The 26,597-nt window shown below is 42.8% G+C and overlaps 1 protein-coding gene across 3 annotated transcripts in view; it reads left to right on the forward strand.

The window, feature by feature from the left end:
- The window catches only part of DIS3L2 (DIS3 like 3'-5' exoribonuclease 2), a 184,646-nt gene that overhangs the window by 89,230 nt on the left and 68,819 nt on the right, over window positions 1–26,597 (forward strand). For all 3 annotated transcript variants that reach the window (XM_042041857.1, XM_042041858.1, XM_042041860.1), the window contains exons 11-12: window positions 5,229–5,308; window positions 21,786–21,898. In XM_042041857.1, coding sequence (XP_041897791.1) covers window positions 5,229–5,308; window positions 21,786–21,898 — 193 coding nt within the window. The remainder of the gene's footprint in view (window positions 1–5,228; window positions 5,309–21,785; window positions 21,899–26,597) is intronic.

The raw sequence follows: 26,597 nt of genomic DNA on the forward strand, positions 1-26,597 counted from the left end.
GGGCTACAAATATCCTCTGGTGAGTTGACTCATCTGTGTGCTGCTGCTTGGGAAGATCGAGTTGCAAAGGAGGATCTGTGGGGGTGCTGCTTTGTCTACTGTGTACAAAACTGGCACTTCTCTCCAAGCAGCAAGAAAATTGCAGTTAACACCCAAGTTTTGCAACTGGCAACTGGTCATGCCAGAAACCTTGCCTCTAATAATCCTGAGCCCATGGCTTACCATCGCAATGCTTCATCCCAATGCAGGTAGCCTCCCCCTTGAGCAAAGAGTGAGCCCTGACCACTGGGATTTATCATCTCCTGCTGTTGCAAGTGTTCGTATTTTATGGCTAAACTAGCTGATATGTTTAATTCTGAACAGTTTAACTGGCAAAAATGAATATATTGTGGCAATCTTTGGGGCACCACCTGTACAGTGTTTTCTCTGCTGATTCTTGTGACTACCTTAGCATAGATGTATACATAGATGTATGTATTTGCACAAAGTAAAACAAACTGCTGTTGCAGTCCTGTGATCTGTGAACATTTTAATTACCATGACTGTAATTCCAGCTCACCAACAAACTACTTACCTTACTTCTACTGCTGCACTAGCCATTTATAATAGGTCCTGTTAAAGGTAAAAAGACTAACTGCTTTGCAGACATGCTTGTCTGCTTTAATTAGTCTTCCTGAAGCTGTGCAAAGAGCAACTGCATTTAATTAGCTTCCCTTAAATTAGGATTGATATACCAGCCTGTATAGGTTGACATTGTCATTACTGTGTAATAAACTAAGTGCTCTTTCTGTAATATTTTTTCCCCCAGGTGGTTGATTTGCAAGATGAGAGCAAAGCTCAGACAGATCCAGCTTTAGTAGTGCCCTTGTCACTGCCTTGGAGCTAGAGGTGGCTTGGCCAGTGCTGCTGGGGGCTGGCAGGGTCTGGTCAGTGTGGGTGGCTCCTGCTTTCCTGACTCTTGCTTTCAAGTCCACCGAGGTCAGTGTGAGGCGTTCCCCCAATCCTCCCAAAGTCTTGCAGGCATTGCCTTGCTCTGGTGCTTGAAACCTCTAAAATAAGGAGAAGGGAGGAAAGATTTTGTTCTTCCATCGGTGGAAACTCCATGCCAGAGCAAGTTCACCTCTACAAACCTGCATTAAACATCTGTTTTGCATGAAGAGGGTCCTGTAAAAAATGGAAGTTTCCACAATGAAATGTTTGGGGGTTTTTTTGACCAGTGCTGGTTCTTAAAGGCACATACTTATCTCCAGTCCTTTCCAGCATGAAGACCAGAAAATCTCTTAATTCTTTATGTCTCTATCTCTTAAACCATTTTCTTTTAACCAAATTGTATGTTGGAACAAGTGGACTTAGATCATCTCATTACTTTTACGAAGTATGTTTTGATAATTTGAAGTGAATAAACCAGGTTTTTTTTAGGTGTGATGGCAATGAGAGATGCTTCCTTTGAGGCCTTGAAAGAAGGGAGAGAGGGGGATGATCAAGCTCCTTAACCCACAAGGTCACCTTGGTGGCCCTGCAGCAGCTGGAGACACTGCTGATTTGTGTATACCCGTAGTCAGTCAATGCACATGTGTGTGCATGTAGCTGTGGATTTAAGTAACACCTTTGTCAGCAGGTGCATGAAACATTCTGTCCCTTGTGGTTTAATCAAAAAACTTGCTGCAGGCTGGTCTTGTTACTGGTTACAGTCAGAAATGCAGTCTGATCTCTCTGAGATCCCTTGTGCCACAGCCTTTGGGGCATTGCACAGCCAGACAGTATGGTCAGGGCAGGAATCTGAACAACTTCTTCCTCTTCACAGGGCAGATTTGCCACATAGCTGAGAGCAGTGTTGTTTCTTCACCCAGATGGTTTTTGTCAGATGCCTCCAGGGTCCTCCCAGAGGTGTGGGCAGGGTTGGCTGGTGTAGGTGCCAAGGGAGGGGACAATTTGTAGAGCAGGGGCAGGCTGTGCTGCCTACACCCAGCCTTTTCTCCCCTTGCTTCCACTGCATTGCCTGATTCTCCAGGATGAGAGACAGCTCTCTGGGGCATCCTGGAGATAAAAGTGATACCACTAGGCCTGGAGGAAAAGCAGGAGGAGATAGCTGAGAATGTGAGACTGTGCCCTGGAGGAGCAAGTGTGCAGAGTGCTGCCCTCAGGCTCAGAGCTGCAGACCCATCACTCCATGAATCCCACAAGCCAGCCCTTGTTCCAGTGGCCATCTGAAACTTCTTCAGTAATAAAAACTGGAAACCAGAAATATAATTAATCACACTTAATAATGTTGTTACTGGTGAGCCAAATTCACTCAGAAACTTTCATCTAGGTGTAGGCCTGTGTGCCAGGATTATCTCACTGCTGTGGACTTGGAGCTCTGCTTTGAGGTTGGCTTCTCTTGTCCCATTGACTACCTGGCCATCGGCTCTGCAGCACTTCTGCAGTATCCTTATGCCAAGGAGTATCATTCCATGTTTTACTTGCTCAGTGACTTTCTTACCTCACCTTGTAGTCTGTGCCCAGAATAAACTGCCTGTGACAAGCTACAAGTCCAACTCCCTTGAATAGTTCTAAAGGAGAAGCAGATCTGAGCCTGGTGGTTAAACATACCCAAGCTGGTGCGAAATGCTAAATCAGAATTTGGACCCCACTTCAGCTTTGCATCTGTGAGTTTATGTATCTCAGATGTCTGCAAGCTGTGTCTGTGCCAACCATTCCTGTGCTGAGAGACAGCTCAGAGCCAGCCAGCACATCCCCAAGGGCAGCAGGCTGAACACAAAGGGAGGCTGGGGCTGGCCCACCAGCCTTACAGGTTTAGACTCTCTGAACTGGGACCACCATTAGCCTCTGCAGTAGACTTGACTGGCCAAACACATCTCAGCAAATCAGCCCCTTAGTCGCTACCGCTGTATAAATGTGGCAAAACATTTGGCACCCCTGTATTTCTGCTCACTTCTATTTAGGGCACGCTGCAAATATGCACTTTGTTGAAACCAATCTGCTAATTTTTTAGCTGCCTGGAGCTACAATTGGCAATGGGTGGCAGATGCTTGTGGTGGCAAGCCCTGAACATCTGGGATAAGCTCTGTATTCCCCCGACACAGGAACCCACATTCTCTTTGAAGCAGCTCTTAGCCTTTTTTCTTGCTCACTTGCTAGATAAAGCAAGCCATTCATGTCCATTCAGTTGACTCTCTTAAATGAAGTAACTTAAAGATTAACTGGATGTGGCTGGGTGGGGCCCTTTATACCCTGTGTGTTAGTGGGACCTGGTGTAAATACATGCAGGCTGGCACATGTGCATGTCCCATACTGTTTGTAGTAGAGTAGTGTCTATCTGCATATGCACAGCTCCCTAAAGAGAGTTGCACGATGCCTTGGAGTGGTGTTATCCTGAAATTCCACCCTTAGGTGGAATTTTAAGGAATATGTATTTTTGGAGGTAAGGTTGCTTGCAAACCTTTAAAATTTGGTTGATTTCTAGTGCTGGCACCAACAGATCAAAGTCCCGGTGTAGTTGAAAGATTTTATATCTTCCAGTGTCACAGTCTCTTAATTTGTTTAGATGCATGCAAAGGATCAGAAACTAACGTGCATCTGGGGATTAAGGCAGTTTTGCTATCCAGTCTGAAAGCCAGCATATTCCGAAAGATTTTCGAAGTCTCAGAAGTGCTTTACTGATTTTTATGTCTTTGAAAATCTCTATTTAGTGTGCCTGGTGGAATTACATAAATACATGCTGCCAGCTGTCTGACGCCAGCAGATACCACCCAGAGCATTTCAGTAATGAAGTGGTAGATCTGCAAAGTTGGGGGCGTTGCTCTCACTGAGAGAGCACCCATACAAAAAGACTAAGACTTTCTAATTCCGTGTATACTTGTTCCTTTAAGAATTTGCTGTCATTTTTCCTGTCCCACCTCTCCTACCCCTGGAGTAATACCAGTGGTTATGCTGTAAGGAAAATAGCGTGTGTTCTCATTATACATCTCTAGAAGGGAGTTGCCATCGTGATATGAGTCTTTTCTGTGGCAAAGAGAAAAGAAGAAAAGCAGTGGTCTGATCTCTTCTGTGGCAGCCTCAGCCTATACCATTGTGCTTGGGGATCCTTTAACTAGGGAGGGGCTGAACTTATCCTAAAAGTTAAGATAAAAGCAAAATAAACCAGCAAACCCATTACTTTACTGACCTCATTGCTCTTCAGCTCTGGTCCTGCATTCCTCACAGTGCTTGTGAGAACTCTGCTATAGTCCAGAGGTCTGGGAAAGAAGTTGCTGTAAGACAGCCTGGGTTCAAGGGAGGCCCTGAAGCAGGATTTTAGGGAGTTTTATTTGTTGAGTGCTTCAGATTTTGTGTCTCACTGGTGCCAGGCTCTGCTCTATGAAACATGATGGTTCCTGAGTCAGATGCTTTATTTATCCCATCTGTGTGGCCCTAGACCATATCTGTGGTCCAACTTGGTGTGTTCCCAGTGTTCCTGCCACCCATCTTTACAGGACATACATATGTGAGCCTTCCAGGGCAGGGCTGCATATTCCACGTGCCACCTGCTACAGCACATGCAAAAGGATGTTCAGCTTTTCCTGAGCACCAGGTTGATTTGTAAGATTTAATGAGCTGATTTGGAGCTTGTCCTTTCTATAACCTGCTTTTCCCTTTGATGCGTAATTGGCAGTGTAGGTTTTATAAAGTCCTGCAGCTCCTGGGTGTCTTTACTGGGAGCAAAACTCTCACTCAGTTTTGTCACATTCAGCTTGGTTTGTATGTGTTTCAGTGCCTCTGCTCTGTGCTAGCTGTGCTCACGGAGTGTCAGATGGTGTGACATCTACTCTTTGGCATGAGCATGAGGGTTATTTGTGTTCCATTTAACTTTGCAATTAGGAACAATCTATTTTTACTCTAGCTGCAAGGCATCTAGACTTTTTCTTGCTTGTTTCTTTGGAGTGAACTGATGGGCTAAATTGTTTAGTTTTTGTGGAGGAATATCTGTAATGAAATGAAAGCTACTAAGAGCAAGCAGTTAAACCAAAAAGAAAAATGAAAAGATACCCAAGGAGATTCACTTGTCTAAACCATTTTTTTAAAAATAGATTAGATTTAGAATTCGGATTAGACTGGAAGATGTTTCAACAGAGTCTTCTGAAAACATGGTTGTTGTGGTCTGGATGTCTCTGATGGGCTCTGTGTTTTGATACCTTCTTCATGACTGGGAGATAAATTTTCCTTTTCTTCTTTTTTTCTTTGGATAGGAAAGAATGCATTTTCACCATCGACCCATCAACTGCCAGAGATCTTGATGATGCTTTGTCCTGTAAACAACTCCCTGACGGTATGAGATATATTTTACAAAATACTTCTGAATACAGTGTTTGTATTCAGCTGTTGACACACTTGTATCTATAATTTGTCCTGAAGTATTCTTTGCCAAATATAAGTAGAGTAATAACCTAGTTCTTCTCCTGTTGGTTTAATTGCTTGTTTTTAGAAATCTTAGAGCAGACGTCTTCAAGCTGCACTCAGTCTTGGTGTCAGAAAATGCAGAGCCATGGTGTTTTGCATAATCAGAGCTGTAATTTGATTTGAGCAGATCTCAGCTGTCTCCTGTCATTATGGGAGTTACAGCTGAATAGCTAATACACCACTCCTGCAGGCTAAAGTCGAGTGGAACTTTGACCTTGTGTACGCAGTCCATGGGTAAAGGAATCCAGTTTTTTGAAGGTCACTGGCTGAATTGTTTTTTGGTGTTTATGGGATGCTGGGAATTGTCAGATGAGCACAGTGTGCCTTATAAGTTGTGTTTTTCTTCTCATTGCCTTTTGAGCTTTCTCTTCTGCCTTATTTGTCCTTTTACTATGCTGTAAGCCAACAGAACAGAAAGTAAAGCTCTAGAAGCCAAATCTTGATGATTATGACCAAAGGAACTTCTCTCTTGTAAGCTTATTTTGCCATCCAAGCTCTGCTCACTTAGTTTGATAAGATCCAGTAACAGGCTTGGTTAGAAATATTTCTTGATTAGATTAGCCTATCCACCCCTAATAATGAAGATAAAGTGGTTTTTTTTTGGTGTGAGTTTAGTTTTTCTTGCTCTTGCTTATCACCACAATACGATGACATCCAAGACATAATTTCCATTTTTTTGAGTTGATTTCATCCTGTGCAGTGTGGCCAATGAATTGTAATGTCATTTAGACCCAAGTATAGAGTACTATAACAGTGCTATAAAATGGATAAAACAAGCAGAGGTGAAAGAAAATTTGAGGCCAGTAAAATTAATTGTACTGTACAATAGCAGTTTTGAGACAAGATTAAGAAAAAATTGCTGTTCTGTTTCACAGAAAATTGAAACAGTCTTTCTGGGAGATCCTAGGCTGAACTCTGTTCTCCCTCTTTCCACTTTGTCATCTGAATTACTATAGGTTTATGACTGTGTTGTGATCCCACCGGTCTTCAGATCCGAAGTGTTGGAACTCTGGCTTCTGAGCATTTACTGCTCACATACACGTGGGTTTTAGATGCTGCAGGAACCTTTCACTGAGCTGGTTTGTGGTGCATACGTCTGCACTGTTCTCTTATCCATAAGCCATTTGGAGAAAGTGTTCAAAGAAAGTATCAGTGTGAACAAGAATTCTTCACTGCCAGAAAGCCTGCAAAGCCATTGCAGGGCTGTCACTTGTGTTTGGGGCTTATGGGTATATGTGGTGATGAGGGATGTGGCTACCCTTGAAGTCTCCCTTGTCTTTCCAACTCGAGCAGAGGAGAAAAGAGGCAGACAAGTGAATGCACCCACTGGTGGCTGTCCCATCCAAAAGCCTTGTATCATTTTCCATGAAGCATTAGCTGGGAGCCTGCTTGCAGGAGCCCTTGTGCCAGATCTCTGCCTTTTGGCTGGAGCCCTGCATCCTCCCACAGGCTCGTTTCACCCAGTAAGAAGATGCTCTGAGCTGGAGCCTTCTTTAAGAGTGACCTCATCTCTGCCTGTCCTGGGCATCGTGTGCTCAGCCTCTCCTTTCAGCCTGTGATTTGCTGTGAGAGTGGCCACACTCCATCACCACCTCAGCCTTTGGCTAAGGAAATTGAAATTCACTCTCTGGAAAAGCCACTTTTGATGCTGGTGAATCCCAGGGACCAGGTTTTAAATCAGTGTGGAAAGAATGACCATGGAAATACCTTTTTATTTTGAAGTCTGTGGTGTTTATTCTGAGGAAACCTTGTGGCTCAGAAGGCAGTACAGGCAGGAAAACAGGTTGTGATGGTCTTTGGTGCAGTTATGATCCATTCAGGGGGGAGCTGAGGAGTGGAGTGGGAGTGACTGCATCCTTCACACAGGCATGGTGGCTGGCTGGCCGGCCAGCTCAGCCCAGGTCCCTGAGCAGGCAGAGGAAGGAAATCTCAGTGCATCAGAAACCTGTGCATCGGTGTTGGTTTAAAACATGAGAGATCTCTGAGGCAGAGATGCCCAGTCTGGTAGCTGGATTCATCCCCATTTGTAAGGCTCCTGATGTCATACAAGGAGATACCTGCAGAGTCTTTATAGTGAAAATGAGTAATAACAGCACCTAGGAACTGTACTGATGGACTGTCATGCTTTATCCTCTCAATGTGCTGCTGTTTGAGGCACAAACTTGATGCAGCATTTCATGGACCTTTTCCTCAGCCTACTGTGGTTTGGTATTGAAATGCTAAAACACAAAGGTTAAATTTTTTAAATACTTCCTGATCTGAAGAACTCAATTGTAACATTATTTTGCAAGCCTCCTATAAGGGGTATCTGTTTCACATGCAGTTGGCAGTATAAGCTGTATTTTGTGCCCATTTCTAAGGTGTCACCTTAGAGATACAGCTGCAGAGCTTGTTGTCCAAGAGACCAGGTGTTGGGTCCTCAGCCAGGGTGTGAGCATCACATAGTCTCTGTTCCTAGCAGGAGAAAGTAACAGAAATGTGTGTATTCGTATTACCTGACACACACTCTTTATTGCAGTCCTTATTTTGCATCCCAATGGGGAATTTAGAGATAGTTCCATCAAACTGTCCCTGGATGGGACTGGGCTCTGTCTAGCTGGGAACATGCTTCTCTTCAGTTTCTGGCACGGGGGAATTCGGCCTGCAGACCTGCAGCTGACAAAAGGCACCCAGATCCATCTTGTATCACAAGTTTCCAGGACATTTTCTTGCATGCAAATTGAATTTCTGTGGACTTGTTACTTTTTTGGCCTGGTGTGAACTGAGCACCTTGCTCAGTGATTTTCAGTCTGTGGTCCACGGGCTCTTATGTAGGGTACTGTTATAAGTCCATGAAATGTGGCTGGTAAAAGCAGGGGTAATAAGTCCATCATCAGATGTAAAATTTTCTAAGATACCTGTACTTTGACTTAAAATTTTTCAGGAATTTGTAAACTTAGACTGGTCCAAAACCAGTGCTGGGAGTCCTTTGGGGTCACTTCTTTGTGTTCACTTGCTTGCAAAGCTATGACTGTTCCCAGCTCTTCAGTGTTCAGGAGAGCCCCTAGGGTACCTCAATCTTGTGCTTAATAGAGACTTTTGACATGTTTTGGAGGTACCCTGTGAACTTTTGGCTCTAAAAGTTGCTATGATAGCTGCAATTATTATGAGAAAGAGCTGTTTTAGAAGTTAAGAGCGTGTCCGGGTCTGGCAAGGCTGAATCTCTCAGGAGGGCAAAGTTGTGTTAAGAGTTAACACAGCTTTTATTCCAAATGTAAACGTGGTTACAAGAAATTATTATTTTTTCCATCTCTTTTGCCCATATGTAAAACACTTTAAAAAAGCCTATCAAAAAATCCCAACGTGAGCAAACCGCATATCTTGGCATCCTCATGATGTCAGGAGATCTCCAAAAATCAACAGAGAATGCAGAACCCAATTCAGAATTCTCTGTTGGTGTATAGCACACTGAATTTCTACAAAAAGCACACTCATTGTCCACATTTCTTCTATCAGACAACTAAATCAGGGCATTTCAGAAGATTTTGGAGAATGAAATTGTCTTCAAGCATTCATTGCTAATTTATTCAAGACTGTGACAGTTTCTTTTCCTTGAAGGATCTTAGGCAACAAGCAGAGAAATAAGGAACTATCTTTGCACCTTTGTGGAGTTTCAAGCCTTCTCAGTGTGATCCTTATCAGATCTGGTCAATGGATGGAGGACTCACCCGTGCTACATCCTCAGTAAAGGATGGAAAGGAATTTTTTTACCAAAGTAGTTCATAAATCTATCATGAAGAACTACTCAGTAGCAGAGTGTCACTAGCAAAGCATGGGATGGCTGTGGGAAGAGCTGTATTTTTAATGGAACTCACAGTAAGATATTGTAGCAGTTGGAAACTTTTCCAGGGATATATGTTTTAAGTGGGCCAGTCTGGTTTTGAGAGGATTTTATATTGGAGTCTGTTTCTGATTAACGGCCGTGCTCCTCGTTATTGTTTAATGATAGCAGTAGGGAGGTGAGCTTGCTGTTCACATTTGTGAGTGTATATTTTAAAAGAGATCAGCTCCAATAAAGAAGGAAAATAGGGTTATTTATGTAACAGCTGCAGAAATATGAACAAACTGTACTCCATTTAGATGATTCAGCATGACCTTGGAGTAAAAGATGGCTCTGGCCTGCACCTAGTTTCTACAGCTTTTGTAGAGCTCTTTCAGGGTAGTTTGAGGTTTTAAACAAGTTCATTTCAGTCAATGCTCTTTTGTGATCCTTTCTGCACGTCTTCTAGCAAATTGCTGCAGCCAGGAAGGCGCAGCAGACCCATTCTCAGGTTGTATGGATGTTGAGAAAACAGCTGTACTGTTTTCAAGCCTGAATGCTTTCACCCAGGGTGCAGAGGTTTAAAGATTTATTCTGGTCTCAGCATGGCAGGTGACCTGCATGTCTCAGTGATACCAGGCACATTTCTGACACTAGCCAAACCTCTTCTGGGAATTACCTGCCCAGTGGTGCTTGTATTTCTGGTAATGTACACTACTGATGCAGTTGTGTTTGAAGGCTGCTTACTGGTAGGAATAGAAATGGAATTCAACACATTTCAAGGCAGACAATTCCTTCTAGTGAAAGGTCAGGCTATGATGGGAAAAGATGCAGCAGAAATTATGGGGATGTATTTCTGAGGGGTTGTCTTTTGATGCTGATCTCAGAGCAGAGCTTTGGGCTGTACTGACGGAGCTTCTGTACATCTTTTATGTGTATATTGATAACTACCATGGTTCTCACTTGTGTTTTTCTTTAATACCTACATTCTTACAGTCTTTTACAAAGTAATTCAAGTTAAAGTAATTTACATCTTTTTTTAGGTGGAACTGTTGTACTGCAGAATAGAAATATATTCTACAGACTGTTTGCCCTGGTTTCCATGTCCTTAGTGACACTGGTTGTCTGCCTTTTGGAGTGAGGCCGTAAATAGATACAATCATTGACTCTTCCCAGTGTTTGCCCAATGACCTAAACAAATGAGGCTTCTGCAGTGTGCAGCCCCCTGTTTTTCTCTGTTTCCCTTAAATCCATTCAACCTGTTGGTGAATTTTAATCAAATGTACCTGAGGGAAATGGGATAAAAACATCAAAAACATAGTGTTTCTATAAGTGTCATGAAAATGAGGTGTAAGCAAAGAAGAGAGCTTTTCTTAGTGACCCAAATCTGAGAAGAGTGCAGCATGACCTTTCTGCTTAGCACAAAGTTCCTTGTGGGCTGCTGTTTTTGAAAACAGATCTGCAGAGAATCAGATCTCTTTTCAAGGACCCTATTTCACACATTTTGGTAAAGCTAACTAATGTTTTGCCAAATGTTGATAAAATTCTCCCTTGTCCAGTGCAGGCCCCCAGGCTCTGGGGCTGCTTTTCTTAGACCTGGACAGCTTAGTAGACATCCCCTGGTGTGTGAGCTCCAGAATCTTGTGCTTGAAAAACACCTGTAGAGCCCTGGTAGCCCCAAGATATTCTCTGCCATCTCAGGTGACCATCTGGTCTTCCTCTCCTTTGACCTGCATTTTTTCCTGATGTAGGTTGCAAACACTTGGGATGTTTTAATTTCACAAAGTTCTGTGCACATATATTTTGCTTTTTAAGACATAAATATTCCCTCTTTTATTCAACTTTGTCCCCCTGGCTGCTTAAGGACTGCAGGGTGAAATTTGCTCTAGCAAAACCTGGTATAAGACCCTTCAGCTAATCCCTTTAGTCCCTGCAGGACAGAGTATCAGGAGAGTTTGTAGCTGGAGTCTTGCTGTGCAGACTTGCTTAAGATAAACACTGAGGAATGAACTAGTGTTGGATCAAAAGTTACTTTTGAAATGAGTATGGACTTATGAATCAAAAATAATTTATGAAATTACTATGCTTCCTTCTTTGTAAGCTATTTAAGATGAACAGACATCATACCTGGAGAGAAAATGACAGAAACACATTGACATAGGAGTCAAATGTCAAATGATCAGAAACTGCAATTCGCTTAGATTTATTGCAGGAGTCAAATATGGGAAAAATAAGATTTACAAGGAGTGGGACTGTGTGTAACATTTAGTCGAATTTTACTTTAGTATCAGACATAATTAGCTCATCTCTCCTGTTACCTGCTGTTTAATCTGGGGATGTTTTGTTGTGTCACTAGGAGAGAGAAAAAGACATATTGCAGTGATTAAAAAGAGGTACATATTCTTTCTTCCTATTGAGGGCTTGTGGTTGCAGATTCATTGAAATATGCAAAATGCTCTCAGATCTCTGCCAGATCCAGATCCCTGCTGTGCCCCACAGTGGGCTCCTGTGTAATGCTGGGAACTGCAGCGTGTACAGTTTTTTTATTTTGTCTTTTCTTTTAAGGTAACATGGGGTTGTGTGCGGAAACACACATCACTTCCAATTTCCAAGTGCAGGGTTGAATGGAATCAGAGGGCTGAATTGAGTCAGCTTTTCTCCACCAAACATCTCTCTTGAAATTGGTGGGACAAATTGATGATGTGGGGCTCCGCTCAGTTCCACTGGGAACAGGGCAGGTTGCTCCAAACTGCTGGTGGCTGAAAGGGAAATAGACTGAACCAAATTCCCAGACAAGTACATTAAACTGGTTGTTAAGGTACTGGGGTAATTAAGGAAGTTTGGATTTAGTTAGAGCATTGATTGCTGGAACTTAATTTGTTAAAATGTTTTTTGCATATATTTGAAAGCTACTTGTGAAAAGGTTGATTAAAAGCTTGATAATGCAGGATTTGTGATCGGTAGTTCATATGTATTGTGCTGGATTTTTATATCAGGTATAAGTATTTTGTAAATATTTCATCCTTATCCCAAAAGCTTTTTTAAAAGTTTTTACCAGTATGCAAAGAAAGCTGTGTGGCAAAGAGACACGGTATTAAAACAAAATAAAAGGTGTATTGTGTGTGAAGGACTAAGGTAACAAAGACTGTGGCTGCATGGCTGCAGAACATGCAAACAGATGTGCAAATACCAGTAGAATTACTCATAAAAGTGAGTTTACTTTTCTGCAGAGAGGAGAGATGCTCTGGGCAAAGTCGCCTTCTGGATCGTTTCAGTTCATAAATTCAGGACCTGGGACAATTCCCCAAAGATTTAGAGGCGCGAGATTTTGTGTCCTGGAGGATCTCACTGATATTTGTGGATACAAGCTTAGAAAAAGAGAGTGTCTGATTGTGTACTGAAGAAAAATAAAGCAAATACCTTTAGAGCTGGGTAATGGAAAGAGGATCCAGAAATTCATGTACAAATGAATCTAAAAGCACTTTGCCTGGGATTTCTGTTAATGAGAAAGGACCCCAGGGACCAGGAGAGTCTTTGGAGAAGAGCCACAATTCATAGGAGATGACCAGATAGACCTAGAGAGAGCAGGACTTTTCAGTGAATATAGCAAATAAGAGTCAGAGGATACGTGAGGAAGATAAACTTTGAAAGAGTACAAATAGCTGGGAGTACGTTCCCAGGTGGTTATCTTCAGTCATATGTTCTGTTACATGTAGGCAACCAAGGAGTTACTGCTGTATGTAGTCTTTATTATCAACTTTTTGAAATGGCAAGATCCCTCAGAATCACTGGGTTATTGTTTTAACTTGTTATTTATTGCGATGCAGGGTTTCAGAACCCAGATGAACAGGAAAAACATCTTACACTGTATGTAATTCACTACAGTATTTCTTGATAGTTGACTATTATGCTAGTTACACAAAAAGAGAAAAACCAGGTGTAGATGGAAATGTTTTAGAAATCTTTCCAAAAATAAACAAGAGTTGGATGGCTAAAAGTGAAATCTCAGCGGCTTCCTTCTGTTTCCAAAGAAGTTGAAATGTCAAGGCTGTTCTATGGAGTACATTGTATGTGTTTGGCCTAGTGCTACATCCCAAGGTCTCTTTGAATGCCTGGGAATGCTCACTCAGCCTTGGATTGCTGTGTATAGTAGAGATATCACAAAAGGGACTGACCTAGCAGTAGAGAGAGGCTGGTCCCTTCCTACTCTAAACCTTCATTTCAGGAAGAGGATGACATCCTACACCCAAAAATACTGTAATTCATCTTGAAAGTTGCTGGGTGTCACTTCCCATCTCTTTAAATTCAAAGACTGCTGATTTCCTGATAGAGCCTCTCGAATCAGTCTTGGAATATAAACAATTGATGACGTGAATACCAGAAATTGTCCTTTTACCTTCATCATGTTGGCTGCAAACCTCACTGCTAAGAGGCTGCTGGGAGAGAGAGCTCAGGACAGTCTGCCTTGGTAACTCTTCCCCACCAGCAGAGGTTGCTTTCTGAGCCAGGAATCTGAGTCATAGCAGCCCAGCCATTGCCTCTGTGTCCTGCTTGACATCTTGTCTTGATGGATGGTGGAAGATCAATCCTCCAAGTGTTGAATTTGAGTCTGCATGGCAAAGATTCATGTTAGGTCTAAGTTGTAAGTAGTCATCTAGAGGTTCTCCCAGACATGACCATATAGTAAGTAATGGCATTCAGTGGATAAATCTTACGTGTTTGAGGTTTGTAGCTCCTCTTAAGTTGCTCATTACGCTTGAGTCTTGCAAAGAAATCGATAGAGTTTACTATACCTCCAAGTGGAACTTGCTGTTTTGGCACCTCACAAGGTCTGCTAGGCACTCGTGCAGGCACAGAGGAAACCAGCTCTGCTGTGATCCTCTGCAGTGTAAGCAGGTGCCAGCACAGGAATGGGGACAAAACCTGCATGGGCAGAAGGTGGGATGCAGGCATTGCTGCATAAGGAACCACTGTGTCTGGTCTCAGTCTTCCAATGGACACCTTTGATATATCAAAGAAATGTCATGTTCCCTTTGTTTTCCATCATTATACTGTCTGTCCGCAGCTGTTCTGTGCTCTGTCCTGATTTTTACTATTAAAATACTTTGTCCTGCTTTCATCTGTGTTCTTCTGCTTGTATATTGCTCAGCAGTGTGAAAAAATCCTTATTCAGTGTGCTTATTCTGTTGGATATCGTTGCCTGTGTCCTTCAGTCTGCAGTTAAATGTTTTATCTTGTACATGCTGTGTGAATTCTGTCTTCAGTATTTAATGTTTTTCCCTCAGGAGAATTCCTTTCTTGCATAAATATCCAACTTAATGGTGCAGTAGTACCACTTGCACAGAAGAGCTCTTTCATTCTTTTCCAGAGTTATTGCATCAGGTTTTAAGGTAGTTTTCAGGACAGGTGTAGGTAGTAGGTGCCTTCTGGGTGGCAGCATCTTCTGTCACAAGGTGATGAAGAGCTGATGCGATTCGCTCAGGACAGGAAACTCATTGTGTTACTCTGCCTCAGTGATGCAATATGATCTGTGAGGTCTGGAGACCTGATTGATGCCAGCATAGTTGTCTCCAGCTCATGGGAGTTTAGAAGTTGGGAGAACACCACCAGCACAAAGATCTACCCCATGTTCCCATGGGAGGATTGGCCTTCCTACTCTCCTGAGAGCCTGAGAGTGACTCATGCTGACCAAGAGCCATCTCTGAGCATCCCCTTCAGATGTAGGGGCTGTCACCTTTCCTGCAGGGGCTTGTGCTGATTTGTGTGTAAAACTCAGGGTTCTGTAATGCACAGCACAGGAAGTGCCACCTTATGAAGGTGTCCTGGCTTTGTTTTGAGGTATAAAAGGTGGCTTTTAAATTCTATTAAGTGGTTTTGGGACGTTGCTGGATTTATTAGCTGCTGCAGACAAAAATTTTATGCAATTCACATGAAAGACCTGCTTTCAGCATTTAATTTAGTAATAGATATAGTCTCCTCATAATTCTGAAACTATTTTAAGAATTGCTGATGGCTCACGGAAAACTCTAGAAAATACTTCTGCTTTTCATCTTCACTTGTCCTTTGTTGCACTCAATGAACAGATGAGTCTTGTTTTGGACCTCATCTAGAGCCAGTCCCAAATTGGTTTGTAAAATTGTAGTTGTCTCAGTAACATTCAGTTGATGCGAGAGACAAAAATGGCCAAAGGTCAGGGTAGCTGACAAGAGTAAAACAGTGCTTTAAGAGTCACGTTGTTCTGGATTTTAGAATCATTGGTGTCCAACACTGACCTTTTAACTTGAAGAAAAAAAGAAGAAAGTAACAAAAACCCTGTTATGCTTTATTTTTGTGAAAAACTGAATATTTTTTGATTCTCTTAGAACTGCTGAAAGTATCACTTTGCACTGTCACCATTCCTGTCAGTGGTTTCTCAGATACTTCTGGGAAGTTGAGGAAGTACCTAGACTTTCGATATGGGGAGAGTTAATATTTAGAGATGTTTTGGGGTTTATTTTTCTCCCTTCGCTTGTGATGTCATGCTGTTTCTCAGCTTGGAGTAACTGGGGCCAATCTCTGTTTTGCTCGTGTTGAGGATTTGGTCCATCTCCCAGCTCCTGAGTTTGAGCAGTTAAATAAGAAAAGTCACAGCTTTTATTATCTTTACATCAGCCCAGTTCCTTAAGGAGACGATGAAGATTGAAGGTTTTAATTGTGATTTAAGAAGGAAAGCAAAAGCCCAGACCCAGCCAGCACTTTCACAGTCTGGTGCTGGCACGCTGCGTGTGCCATCTCCCTCTCTTTGCCATGTGAATGTTGAGGGCCTGACCGTGGCCACCTCTCTGGGTGCTACAGATCCCCAAAAAGGTGACCAAGCGTAGTTCAAAGAAGAACTGAAATTTCTTGAAACCTTGGCCAGGCTGTTCCTGATGGTCTCAAAATCTCTCTATGGCTGGTGGGTGAAGTGGGTTGTTTCTGTGGGACATTTTTCACGCAAACCAGTGGCAGAGAGGTTTGGTAGTATTGTAGCATTTTTTGGATTGTTACCCTTTAGAGATGCTTGTTGTTTGTTTGGGCAGACAGTTTTTCCTTTTTGAAGTTGTTGCAACATTTATTAAGTGGATGAAAATGTTTGGATGGGAAAGTTGCTGCTCTGTGCCCTGGGGACTTATCCTGCTCTTGAGGTACAGGATCTGATCCTTTTGCCAGAGTCTTCTTTTGAGGTTATGTGAAGTAAGAGACCTTTAGAGAAGGAAAAAGCTATTACTTGCTCAGAAAAAGGGTGCAATTAGTTGCATTTCAGTTGGCTAAAGGGCCATCATGTGATAATTTAAAAAATTTGGTTTCTTGATAAACAAGTTAATGGATTTATGCTCAGTTGCACCGAGTCTTCAAAAAGCAAAATGGCCCTAGGGCACACAAGTAAAATCTAAGCACTTTCCTTATTATTTTAAAATAAATAAAACACACTGTTTGATTTTTTGAACAACAGTTTGGCTTTCTTTGGTGGAAGAGTAACCTCAGCTGAGAATTAAAGCCACCCACCTTTGTCTTCAGGCTCCAGAACAGACAAATAACTTGTTCTTTTTGTGGTTCCACTTTTATTTTTTATTAAACTCTTCTCCTCCACTTCTCGATCTTACACTTTCTTTGCTTTCCCACTTGCTCTTTTCTCCTCACCAGTCATTCTTTTTTCTCTCTTTTCTTCTCTCTCTATCCCAAGACGGTCACTTCTGTAACTCTTGAGCTGTAGATGTTCATACACATGCCAAAGAGAAGCAGAAATATTTGGGTCAGGTCCTCTGTTTAAAGGTGTGTGTTAAAGGTCTGTGACGGCCCCTACCTGGTTCCAGCAGCTTCCCCAAGTCTTGGTGCCAATTTCTGCTTCAGTGCAACTTACATTACTTTTATGTCCACCCCTTTATGGTCTGCAGCCCCTCTGGCTGTCCCTTCTGTAACTGGGACCCTTTGTGGCAGACACTGTCCTCCCCCTTGATGAAGACCCATGGTCTTCTGTAGCACTGCCAATAGCAGCAAAACATGCATGTAGGCTAAAGGCCTCATTTCTCTCTCTTTATGCAAGTTTTTCATACTTTTGCAAGGTACTAAATATTGCTTAGCAGATAAGAGCAACAGCATGATACCCCCAGGGCTTTGGAATGGGAAAGAGCTGTAATTATTTGCTGCAAGAGTTGGGTCTAAACAGGGAACAGCTTGGGACTGCCTTGAACTGCTGGCAGCAGGTGGGTAGTTGGCTATTTTCTGGATAGAGCAAACACTTTGCAATTTGCTTTGAACTCTTCTGTATCTCACTGAAGGGTGAAGACAGTGTGGGAGACAGAGGTTAATACAAAAACCCCTGGTATTTGATTTTAAGTTGACTTAACACGTTTGCTCATGTTTGACTTCCTTCCTAAGAATGATGATGCTTGAAGATGAGATGGAAAAAAACAGGAGTGTGTCTGCATGGTAGAGAAATACTTTCTGATGTTTTATCCTTGAAGAGCTGCACTTTTAAGTTATATGGCCCTAAAATTCTTCACTGAAGACAGGGAAGAGGGATTTGCTTCCTCTGTGTTCCCTCACATACTGTTCAAATGCATTCAATTCAACTTTCTAATTCCAGGGGCAAATGCTTGATGTGGCCTACTGGGTTGGCAGTTCTTATGAAGCATTTACAGGCTGAAAATGCCTTTTCCTTCTCTTCCAGCTCCTTCTTACTAATCCCTTTTTGTTTGTAATTTTTTCAATAAAGAAGGAGAGAAGTTCTCTGAACTGTTTTGTCATAGAGAATGAGATCATCAGCAAAAAAATGAAAAAAAAAAAAAAGGAACAGCTTGTTCTTTGTTCTTCTGCAAGGTGTCACTGCTCTCCTTTGATTTTAGCATCATATCAATGCACACGAGATTTTGGAGTGGGTTCAAACAAGCCAGATCCTCAGCTCAAGGAGCCAAATCTTCTCCAAAACAACCGTGTGTCCGTCGTGCTGGGGGAGACCTGCCTTTCATGGCTCTGTCACTTGGTGAGCTCTGAGAGGGGATTCAGGCTTCCAGAAAGCTGGCAAGACACAGGTCCATTCTGTTCTGCCATTCTCACAGCCAGATGATGGTAAATAAAAAGCTAAATTGTCCTCTCTGCATGTGGCATCACAACTGTGTTGTTTGCAGTAAGATGACAACAAATCCTATCCTGCTGGCACAGAGCACTGGCCCAAGAGGAGCTTGGGTGGCTGAGTGCCCAGCCCTTTCCCTTTCTACTTGCAGCTCTCAGGAGAGCTCCTCATTGCAAAAGGCCTCTTCACTGGGTTTTGCAATGCCATGGTGTAATTTCAGACAATGCTCTTGTCTCCCATCTGTCTCTGTCACCACATCTCTGTAGTTTCAGAGAAAAGCTAATAGGGTTCAGCTGGTTAACAAAACATGCCTTGCTCGATTCTAAACTGCGTTCCCTGTTGCTAAACATCTCCCAAGAGCAGCTTTGCAGTGGTAGAGTTTGAATGGCACGACAGTTTTGCACCCACTTTCAGATGAAATTATTTTAAATGTAAGAGTCCCAGAGATCCTGAGTGAAAGAAGCCATCCAAGTGCCTTCAGCATTTTTCATTGCAATAGATGCTCCCTGCAGCTCTCGCTTTAATAGCAGCATATGAGTCTGGCTTAATCTCCTGTACATTTTTATGTAAATTCCTTTTAAAAAACCCTAACCTTAAACTGGTAGCGTATACCTAGCTTAAGGGATTGTTGTGCAGCTTTAACTTCTCTGTAAGACAATTCGGGATGAAACAAATCTGTGGTTTGTGAAAGTACTTGTTTCTCTAAGAAATTTAGGATATAAATAGTCTGTCACAATGGAGAGCTACATGGCAAGGTTTGAAGCCTCGCTTTGCTGGAAAAGTAGATTTTTTCATCAGAATGGAGGTCAAGTAGACCATGTGCAGTAGCCTATGGTGTGTGGTCCATGTGGTGTCCACCCTTTACCCCTTTCCTCTGATCTCTTTGACAAGATTTTTTTACTCCATGACTGCTGGTTAAATTCTCTTTTCCTTTTAGGCCACTTCTTCTCTCTTTTTTTTTTTTTTTCCTTGGGAAATAACATGAGACTTACAATGTGAAATGTTCCTTTTGTGACTTTGTCATAAAAATTAATGAGACTAGAAAAACCGTTTGTGGACCTGAAACAGAATTCTAGTGAATAGTATTTCCCTACCTACAATGCTCTTTCACTTTAATTAGCAAATAAACCAGGAGAAAGCAGCAGGAAGGTATTTCTGTGCAGGCTTAGGCTGGTATTTTGTCTAGCACATTCAAAAGCAATGATTTGAGAGAAATCAGACTGGTTGATCACTGTGCTGTATCTTCAAGTTCTCTTGGTCTGAATATTTTGGGGGTGAGGGAGATAGGGTGATTCATACATGAGCAAGACAAACCCAAGAGCTGCCAGTTTGCATTATGTCAATGTATGTAAGAAAATATTTTGATAGAATTTCCATTAAAAGTTCAAAAGCAAGGGGCTCAAGCTGACCCCGGCTTTTAGAAGCTCTGGTGGGAAACCTGAATGAAATTTAACTCTACTCAGCGTGTTTTCATTGGCTGACTCCATGTTTTATTATCTAATGCAGTGAGATCTTTCTTGGTTTGTCGATTTTCTATCGAGGACAAAAAGTTCATGTATGTAACAGTGCACATATTGAATTAAAGTGCGATTAAAGGCATGATGTAATGACCCCCTCTCCTTTTCCTTTAGTCAATATTTGCCTGCAGGGTCAATACATTACAATATTGACTTCAAAGTATTCAATATTTTTTTACCTTCTGAGTGTGTTGGCTTCGAGTGTCTGTAATATTAAACCTGTTGGTTGAACTGTTGGTCTAAGACTTACTGTCTAAGTAGTTTCAGGCTTGGATGCCTAATCCATGTAGAGCAGCTTTCAAGGCATGTGATAATATCACAACACAGCTGTAGGCAGCTTTCTGAGGTGAACCATTTAACCTGCAGTCTTTGCTCCCAGCTTCCTGACGAGTAGTGGAATTTGTCCCATGGTGTGCGATGGGATTATTGCCTTCTCTCCCTGCTGCCATCACATTTAGTCTCTGCAGGCCCTTCCAGTGACTGGAGGTTATGTGGGCACATCTAAACCCTGGCCCTCCTCCCTTCCCTGTGCATTTCTGCTGCTGTTACATCTGTACTCTGTCAAGTGCACAAAAGCTGCTCAAAAAGCAAGATTACACTTTATGTACTCACAGTGCTGTGCAAACATGGCTTAATAAAATTAAAATCGTTATGAAGTCAGGCAGTTGTGCAGGGTGGGCTGGTGCTCATTTCCCTGGGTTCCCAGCTGGGGCACAGTGGGCTGGGTGGCTCCCCCTAGTACAAAGCTGAACCTTCTTATGCTTTCTCTTCATCTGTTACCACTCCCACTCTGCTGAAATCCTGTGCTGGTATCCATCAGAAGGGCACACAGGCACATGTACTGCTTAATGACAACAGCTACGAACCATTTATCCTTCAAAAACGTGACACTCGGGAGAAGGGCTTTGATTATGTTCTTTGTGAGGTGTATAAATAAATAGGATTTTCACCAGCGTGGGATCTTATTACTTTGTCTCTTTAAAAAAATTAAGGAAAGAAGAAATATTTATAGATACTGAGAGGTTAGTGAATTCCTCTAAAGAACCAAGTGTTATAATTAGGAACCCACTGCACTTAGAACTATGCTACAAATAAGCACCTCAAATCCAGCCTAGTCCTTCCAGAGAAAACAAAGGTCAATAGGCTGCTTTGAGGATTAGCACACCAGAATTTCTTGGACCCAGGTACTAATTACTTCCAAAGCTGAGTATGATCACTACTTCCAAATCCGAATTACTGCCAAAACCTCATGATAAACCTCAGTAGTACTTCTCTCTAGCCTAACTTTTGACTTAAGATGCTTTTAAACTGGACTCTAATTGAAGGATAAAAAGCCAAATCTGAAGGAAAGGCAGGGTAACAGTGGAAATATTTTTCTAGTAGAAAGCTGCACTTCTGCATAGCCTGATCCAGAGTCATTGAAGACTTCCCATGTCCCCAGCAGCAATCTGGGCTCAACCAGGGTGAAGTGGGAGCAAGTGCAGTTCTGAGAACCCAAAAGCATGTGTGACTGACTGCTCCATACTGGGGAAATAGGATCCTGCATTGCCTGTGTGCTTGTGAGGTGGGGTCCCATCTTTCTTTCATGCTGTTGACTGACAGCAAAGGGATGAAGACTGGGCTCAGTATTACAAGCTTCTAGTTGCAGAGACTTATCCACATGGTTTTGAAGGGTTTTCACATTTCCACTGTGCTTGAGGATTCGCTTCTGTCTATATTCCATCGTATGTTGTAGCCACAGCGGTGGTGAATCTGAGAGCATCCTGAGAGACCATGGTTTTCATCCCAGGTGGAAGAAGTGGAAAGAAGTATCAGTTTTGTGTGATTTTGGCATAAAGCAAAAAGGTTGCACTAGCGCTGGGGGAGGGGGAGAGGAGGCAGAGTTAAATATGTCAGTGGTTCATTTCTACTCACAGCCTACTGACTTGTGCAATTCCAGGGAACTTGGAAGTGGGAGTCCACATCGCGGATGTGAGCTACTTCGTACCGGAAGAAACAGCACTGGATAAAGTAGCGAGTGAAAGAGCCACCAGTGTCTATCTGGTGCAGAAGGTAAGGACAGCTTTTCCTTTGTCTGTCTGATGATTGTGCCTTCCATTTACCAGAAATTCGTTTTCAAGGTTCGTTTTGAGATGCTAGTGATCAAAATCCGGCTGTTATTGCAGGACACCTACAAAAATGATTAAGTTGATGGAAACACAGAAGCTGACATAGCTGCTCACTGTCTTGGCGCTTATGGAGAGAGCACAGGGTGGAGCAGTAGCTTGTGACCCTGTGTCTGTGGTCAGGGAGTGCCCCATGTGTGCCAGGGCTCACCAGCTCAGTGCTGACCTGAGCCAAGCCTGACACACCTGAGCTGGCTCCTCTGCTTTGCTCTTGGGGGCTTCAAATTGGCAGATATGGAGGGTTTTGTCTTTGGTGCAAGAGTCCAACTAATCCCTCCCAGAAGTGGATTTGTGTCAGAGTAGGATGTAAAACACCCTTAAAAACAAATACCTTGAGGTAAAACTAAAGGTTCACACTCTTATTTTATGTGGATATCCCAAATAATGGAGGAATGGTGTTCCTTCATCACGCAATGAAAAGATGCTTGAAATTACACAGATTCTAGCTTATCAGAATCAAATATTAAGCTTAGGTTTAAAGTTGACTTCTAAACTTTAAAGATGAACAGGTTCAGGTTTAACACTGTTGGACAGAAAACATGTAGGTTTTGTCTGTGGCTGTCTCATTTTCAGTTGAATGTGCAGAAGCTCTTCGTAGCCCATCAGATAGCACTGGCACTGAGTGTGTAGGGAAGCTGGAAAACTTGGCTGTCAGTGTCCTGTGTTGTCTTGAGGCATCAGCTGCGTGAAGAGGAGTGTTGAAGCAGTCTCATGGGGCAGATTAATCTGCCTCTCCCCACACTCCCAGTTAATCAGGCTGAAGTCCTTGTCTCCACAGCCCTCTGGAATGACAGGACATCTTTTCTATAATAAATAGACACATCCTACTTGCTACTTAGGATTAGGAGTGATTCTTTCCATCCCTTCCCTTCCTGGATGTTTTCAGGGTTGTTATCCGGGGAGGTTTTTGTAATGATGCTTATTCCAGTAGCTTCCTGTGTCCTCTCCACACTTTCTGGATGATAAAATGATTTATGTTACACTAGTGAAATCAAATTAATGGTTTGATATCAAGCTGTTAACCTTTAGTAGCTGTTCCATAGCTGTCTTTGGGTAGAAGCAGCAAGGCACAGCTTTGGGGGTCTCAGGGAGTCTGGTGGGTTTCAGCTCCCTGTGGAACTGCCATGACAGGAATGCCGAAGTGTCCCCGCTGGGTCAGTGGTGGTGACACCAACAGCACACAGCTGCTGTGTGCTGGGAGACCCCCGTTCCCTGTGCCTTGCTGTTCTCCAGGAGTGGGAAGCAATGTGTATCTCATGGAAACAGCAGTTCTGGCACCAGTCTTCCTAATCCTACAGTCTCTCCAGTGATAAGCCCTTGGCTTTTGCTGTGTTCTGCTTCCCCCTCTGACAGATGACTCAGTGATGGGAGATGTGGGCTGGCCTAGGGGGGGTGTCACTGGAGGCAGCAAAGCTGTGCTCCGGGTGGATGTTGTGGCAGTATTTCCAAGTCAAAATACTGTGCTTTGAGGGAATGTGATTCTTTTAGTCAAGGGAGAAGGAAGATTTTTTATAAAGAAAGGAGACATTTTTCATGAAAATCTAGTTGAATGCAGAATTTTCTTTCAAATGGAATTTTCTTTCAAAGCGCCTTTTCCCCCCAGCACTGCCAGTCCTGTGCAATGCCAACATAAGTTACCTGCTGCCCCTAATCTTCAATTCATCTTCAACTACTGTGGCCCAGCAGTCAGGATTAGTGTTTTACCCACACTTTTGCCCTGCAAAAAATAAATTTTAAAACAACAAACTAGGTTAGATGATGAAATTTTCAATATTTTAATTGTAAGAGATGAAAAGGAGTGAGGGTATGGGCAAAGGAAAGCAGCCAGGCTGTCTGAAACAAGATGGTAGCGTGACTCTTGTAGAAAATATGCTTTCCTTTGATGAAACTGTTTCCTAAGACAGCTGTGATTCTGTGAGAGGTTAGCACCATGCTAATCCTCCCAAAGAAGTTAAATAAAGCCACATATTTAATTTTCCTGAACCAGAAGGGGAGTTATTGTGTAATTGCTAGTGGTCTATTTAATACAAGTCAAAAGTTTTTGAAATAAGAATGTATCAGGTTTTAAGAAGCAAGAAAACCTAAACAGTTTCCTCTTTTTTGGCACATCTTACAGTGTTATTTTAGGTGTGAAGCAGCTCGAGTGAGAGTTCAGCCATAAATCCCTGTAATGTTTTACTGGTCCTATTTTACACTGGAGATCAAAGATCAGAACTGTAAGCCTGTCTTCATGTTGAGTCCAAGGACTTCAAGACATTCACTTTTGACACCAGCAGGTTGTCAGGGTGTTGATATTTTGATAATCTCAGGCTGAGTAACAAAGAGTTGCTCGAAATCTGAATTCATGGAAGTGTTGATACAACTCCTGAGCAGAAAGCTTGGCTCATAAACGAATTGCCTATTTCCTTTGAGTATCTTTTAGTGTACAAGCAAGAGATTTGCTGAGCCCACTCCATTGTTGGACTTCAGCATCCTCCTACCAGCTCTAGTGGACACTCTTGGTTAATACAATCCCTCCTCATTGGATTGTTTGTGGGAGAAGGATCACCTTGGGAGTCAGCGGTGGTCATAACCAACCTGAACTAAGAATTAAGGGACAGCCAAAGCAAGATGCCAGCAGAATGAAGTTGTTTGAAGGGAACAAAACTGTTCATGTAACTTTGTGAAGATACGGGATTATGCTTGACCAGGGTTTGTTCCTTTTTCCCATTGGTTGGCTGACCAATTTTTCCCTTCTGTTCCTTGAAGAGCTGCTACAGCAAGTCCACTGATGAGAGCTGCTCTGCCTAACCTGCTCTGAACCTGGCCAGTGAGTTAGTCCTGGCTGCAACAGATGTTTCTGATTTTATAGGGAACAAGAACTTCTATCATCCCAGCATGCATGTGCTCCTTCTCATTCCCCAGCTCCCTAGTAATAAGTCTGAGACTGGAAACTCACATGTGCTTTCTGGAAGCACTTTATTAGTTGAAGAGGCAAAACAAAACAAACCCAAGGGCTCTCATAAGCAGGGATTTAGATCTTCCCGTGCAGAGGAGCCAGCTGCTAAGCAGTGTGACCAGCTGTGGTCACAGGTCCATCTGTTTTATAATGCCAGCATGATGGTGTGTAGGACCCCCCCAGCCCCAGCAGTGCCCTCTCTCACTTTGGTTTTCCAGTGGTGCCATTGCTTTGGCTTTCTGGGATGTGTGGCTGCCTGCAGGGAGAGCCAGTAGCATGGAGTAGGCTGTTGGGTAGTGCTGGACAACTGAGTCTTGAGGGCAGTGCTGAAGATTTTGCATTTAGGATTTGGAAATAGGGAGAGAGAAATCCTCTGTCTGTGGTTTGATTTGAAGTGCAGACCTGCAGCTGCCAGCATTGTGGATATCAGCCTTTCACTCAAAGAAGTGCCCTTTCCAGTATTTCTTGGGCACTGCTAGACTTGTGGGGAGAGATGATGTCTTTTATTAGCCTGACTGATAGAGGGGGATTAAAACCAGACAAGTTCTCACCACCCAAGCCCTGGTTTCTATGACACATTCATTAGAAAGGATTTCCTGGGGAGTGTAGCTCCTTTTTTACATTGTAAAATTTTTTTGCCTAGCCCTGCTGGGCCTCTCCAACTGCATTTCTAGATTCAGCTACATTTATAAACCCCTTATTCCAGGTTGATGTATAAGCCCAGGTGACTTTATTTCCATCTGCAGTAAAATCAAGCTGAATGATGTGATCCCCAACATAGGCACATCCGTAGCAATTTGCCAAGGAAACCACTTCCCACTGGAGGTGCTATCCTTCGGCAGCGTTTCAGCTCTCTGGATTCCTGCGTGCCCTGGCACTCCACAGGGCAGCTGGCAGACACTGCTGGCTCTTGGCAGACAGTCACGGGAAGGGCAAAGCATTTAAAAGGTGCTGGGCAACCTCTGGATTATTCAAGGCAATTCTACACAGCTCTGATATTTTGCAAATCTGGACATTAAAGATGTGCTTAGGGAAATCTCCTCTCATCCCGTGTCTCTGTCAGAGAGAGATGGAGATAATCCTGTTGCCAAAGTTCCTCTGGGCAGCCCCTGGGATCACTCCTGGAACATCTCGCTCTCTGAGTGTGACACAATTGTGACATCTTTGTATGTTAAATGCTGGGCTTGCAATTACTAGGAATCCTTTCAGGCTGCGACCGTATCATGTTAAGGAAAAAGGAAATGTATATTTATAACTTAAACTTCTGTGCCTTATGACAGTTGGTTTATTGTCCATGTAGAGGGTGAAGAGGAATCGTGATGTTAAAACAGGAGGCAGTCAGCCAAGACTGTTGTGGTGTTGGAAACAGGTTTCTTTTAATTCAGTAAGGTAGAATAAATTGAAATACCTTCAGTGCAAGGTCATGTTATGTTATGTTATGTATGTGTTTGCTGAGCCCAGGAAATGGTTGATTGCATTCTCACTCTCTCATGAGACTTCCTCCATGGCGTAGGTTAAGTTACTTTGCCTAAAGTTTCTCTCCTGTGAAACAAAGGTAACACAGGCTGGTGCTTCCCTAATGGTAGATTTGTTACAGCTAATTGCTTGGTGAGTGTTTAGTGCTGTAATTATGATCTGAGTTAAAGCT

Source organism: Corvus kubaryi, unplaced genomic scaffold (genome assembly GCF_017639235.1).
Source record: "Corvus kubaryi isolate FWS band 111438036 unplaced genomic scaffold, C.kubaryi_AGA036_p1.0 37397, whole genome shotgun sequence".
NCBI classification, from domain to species: Eukaryota; Metazoa; Chordata; class Aves; order Passeriformes; family Corvidae; genus Corvus; species Corvus kubaryi.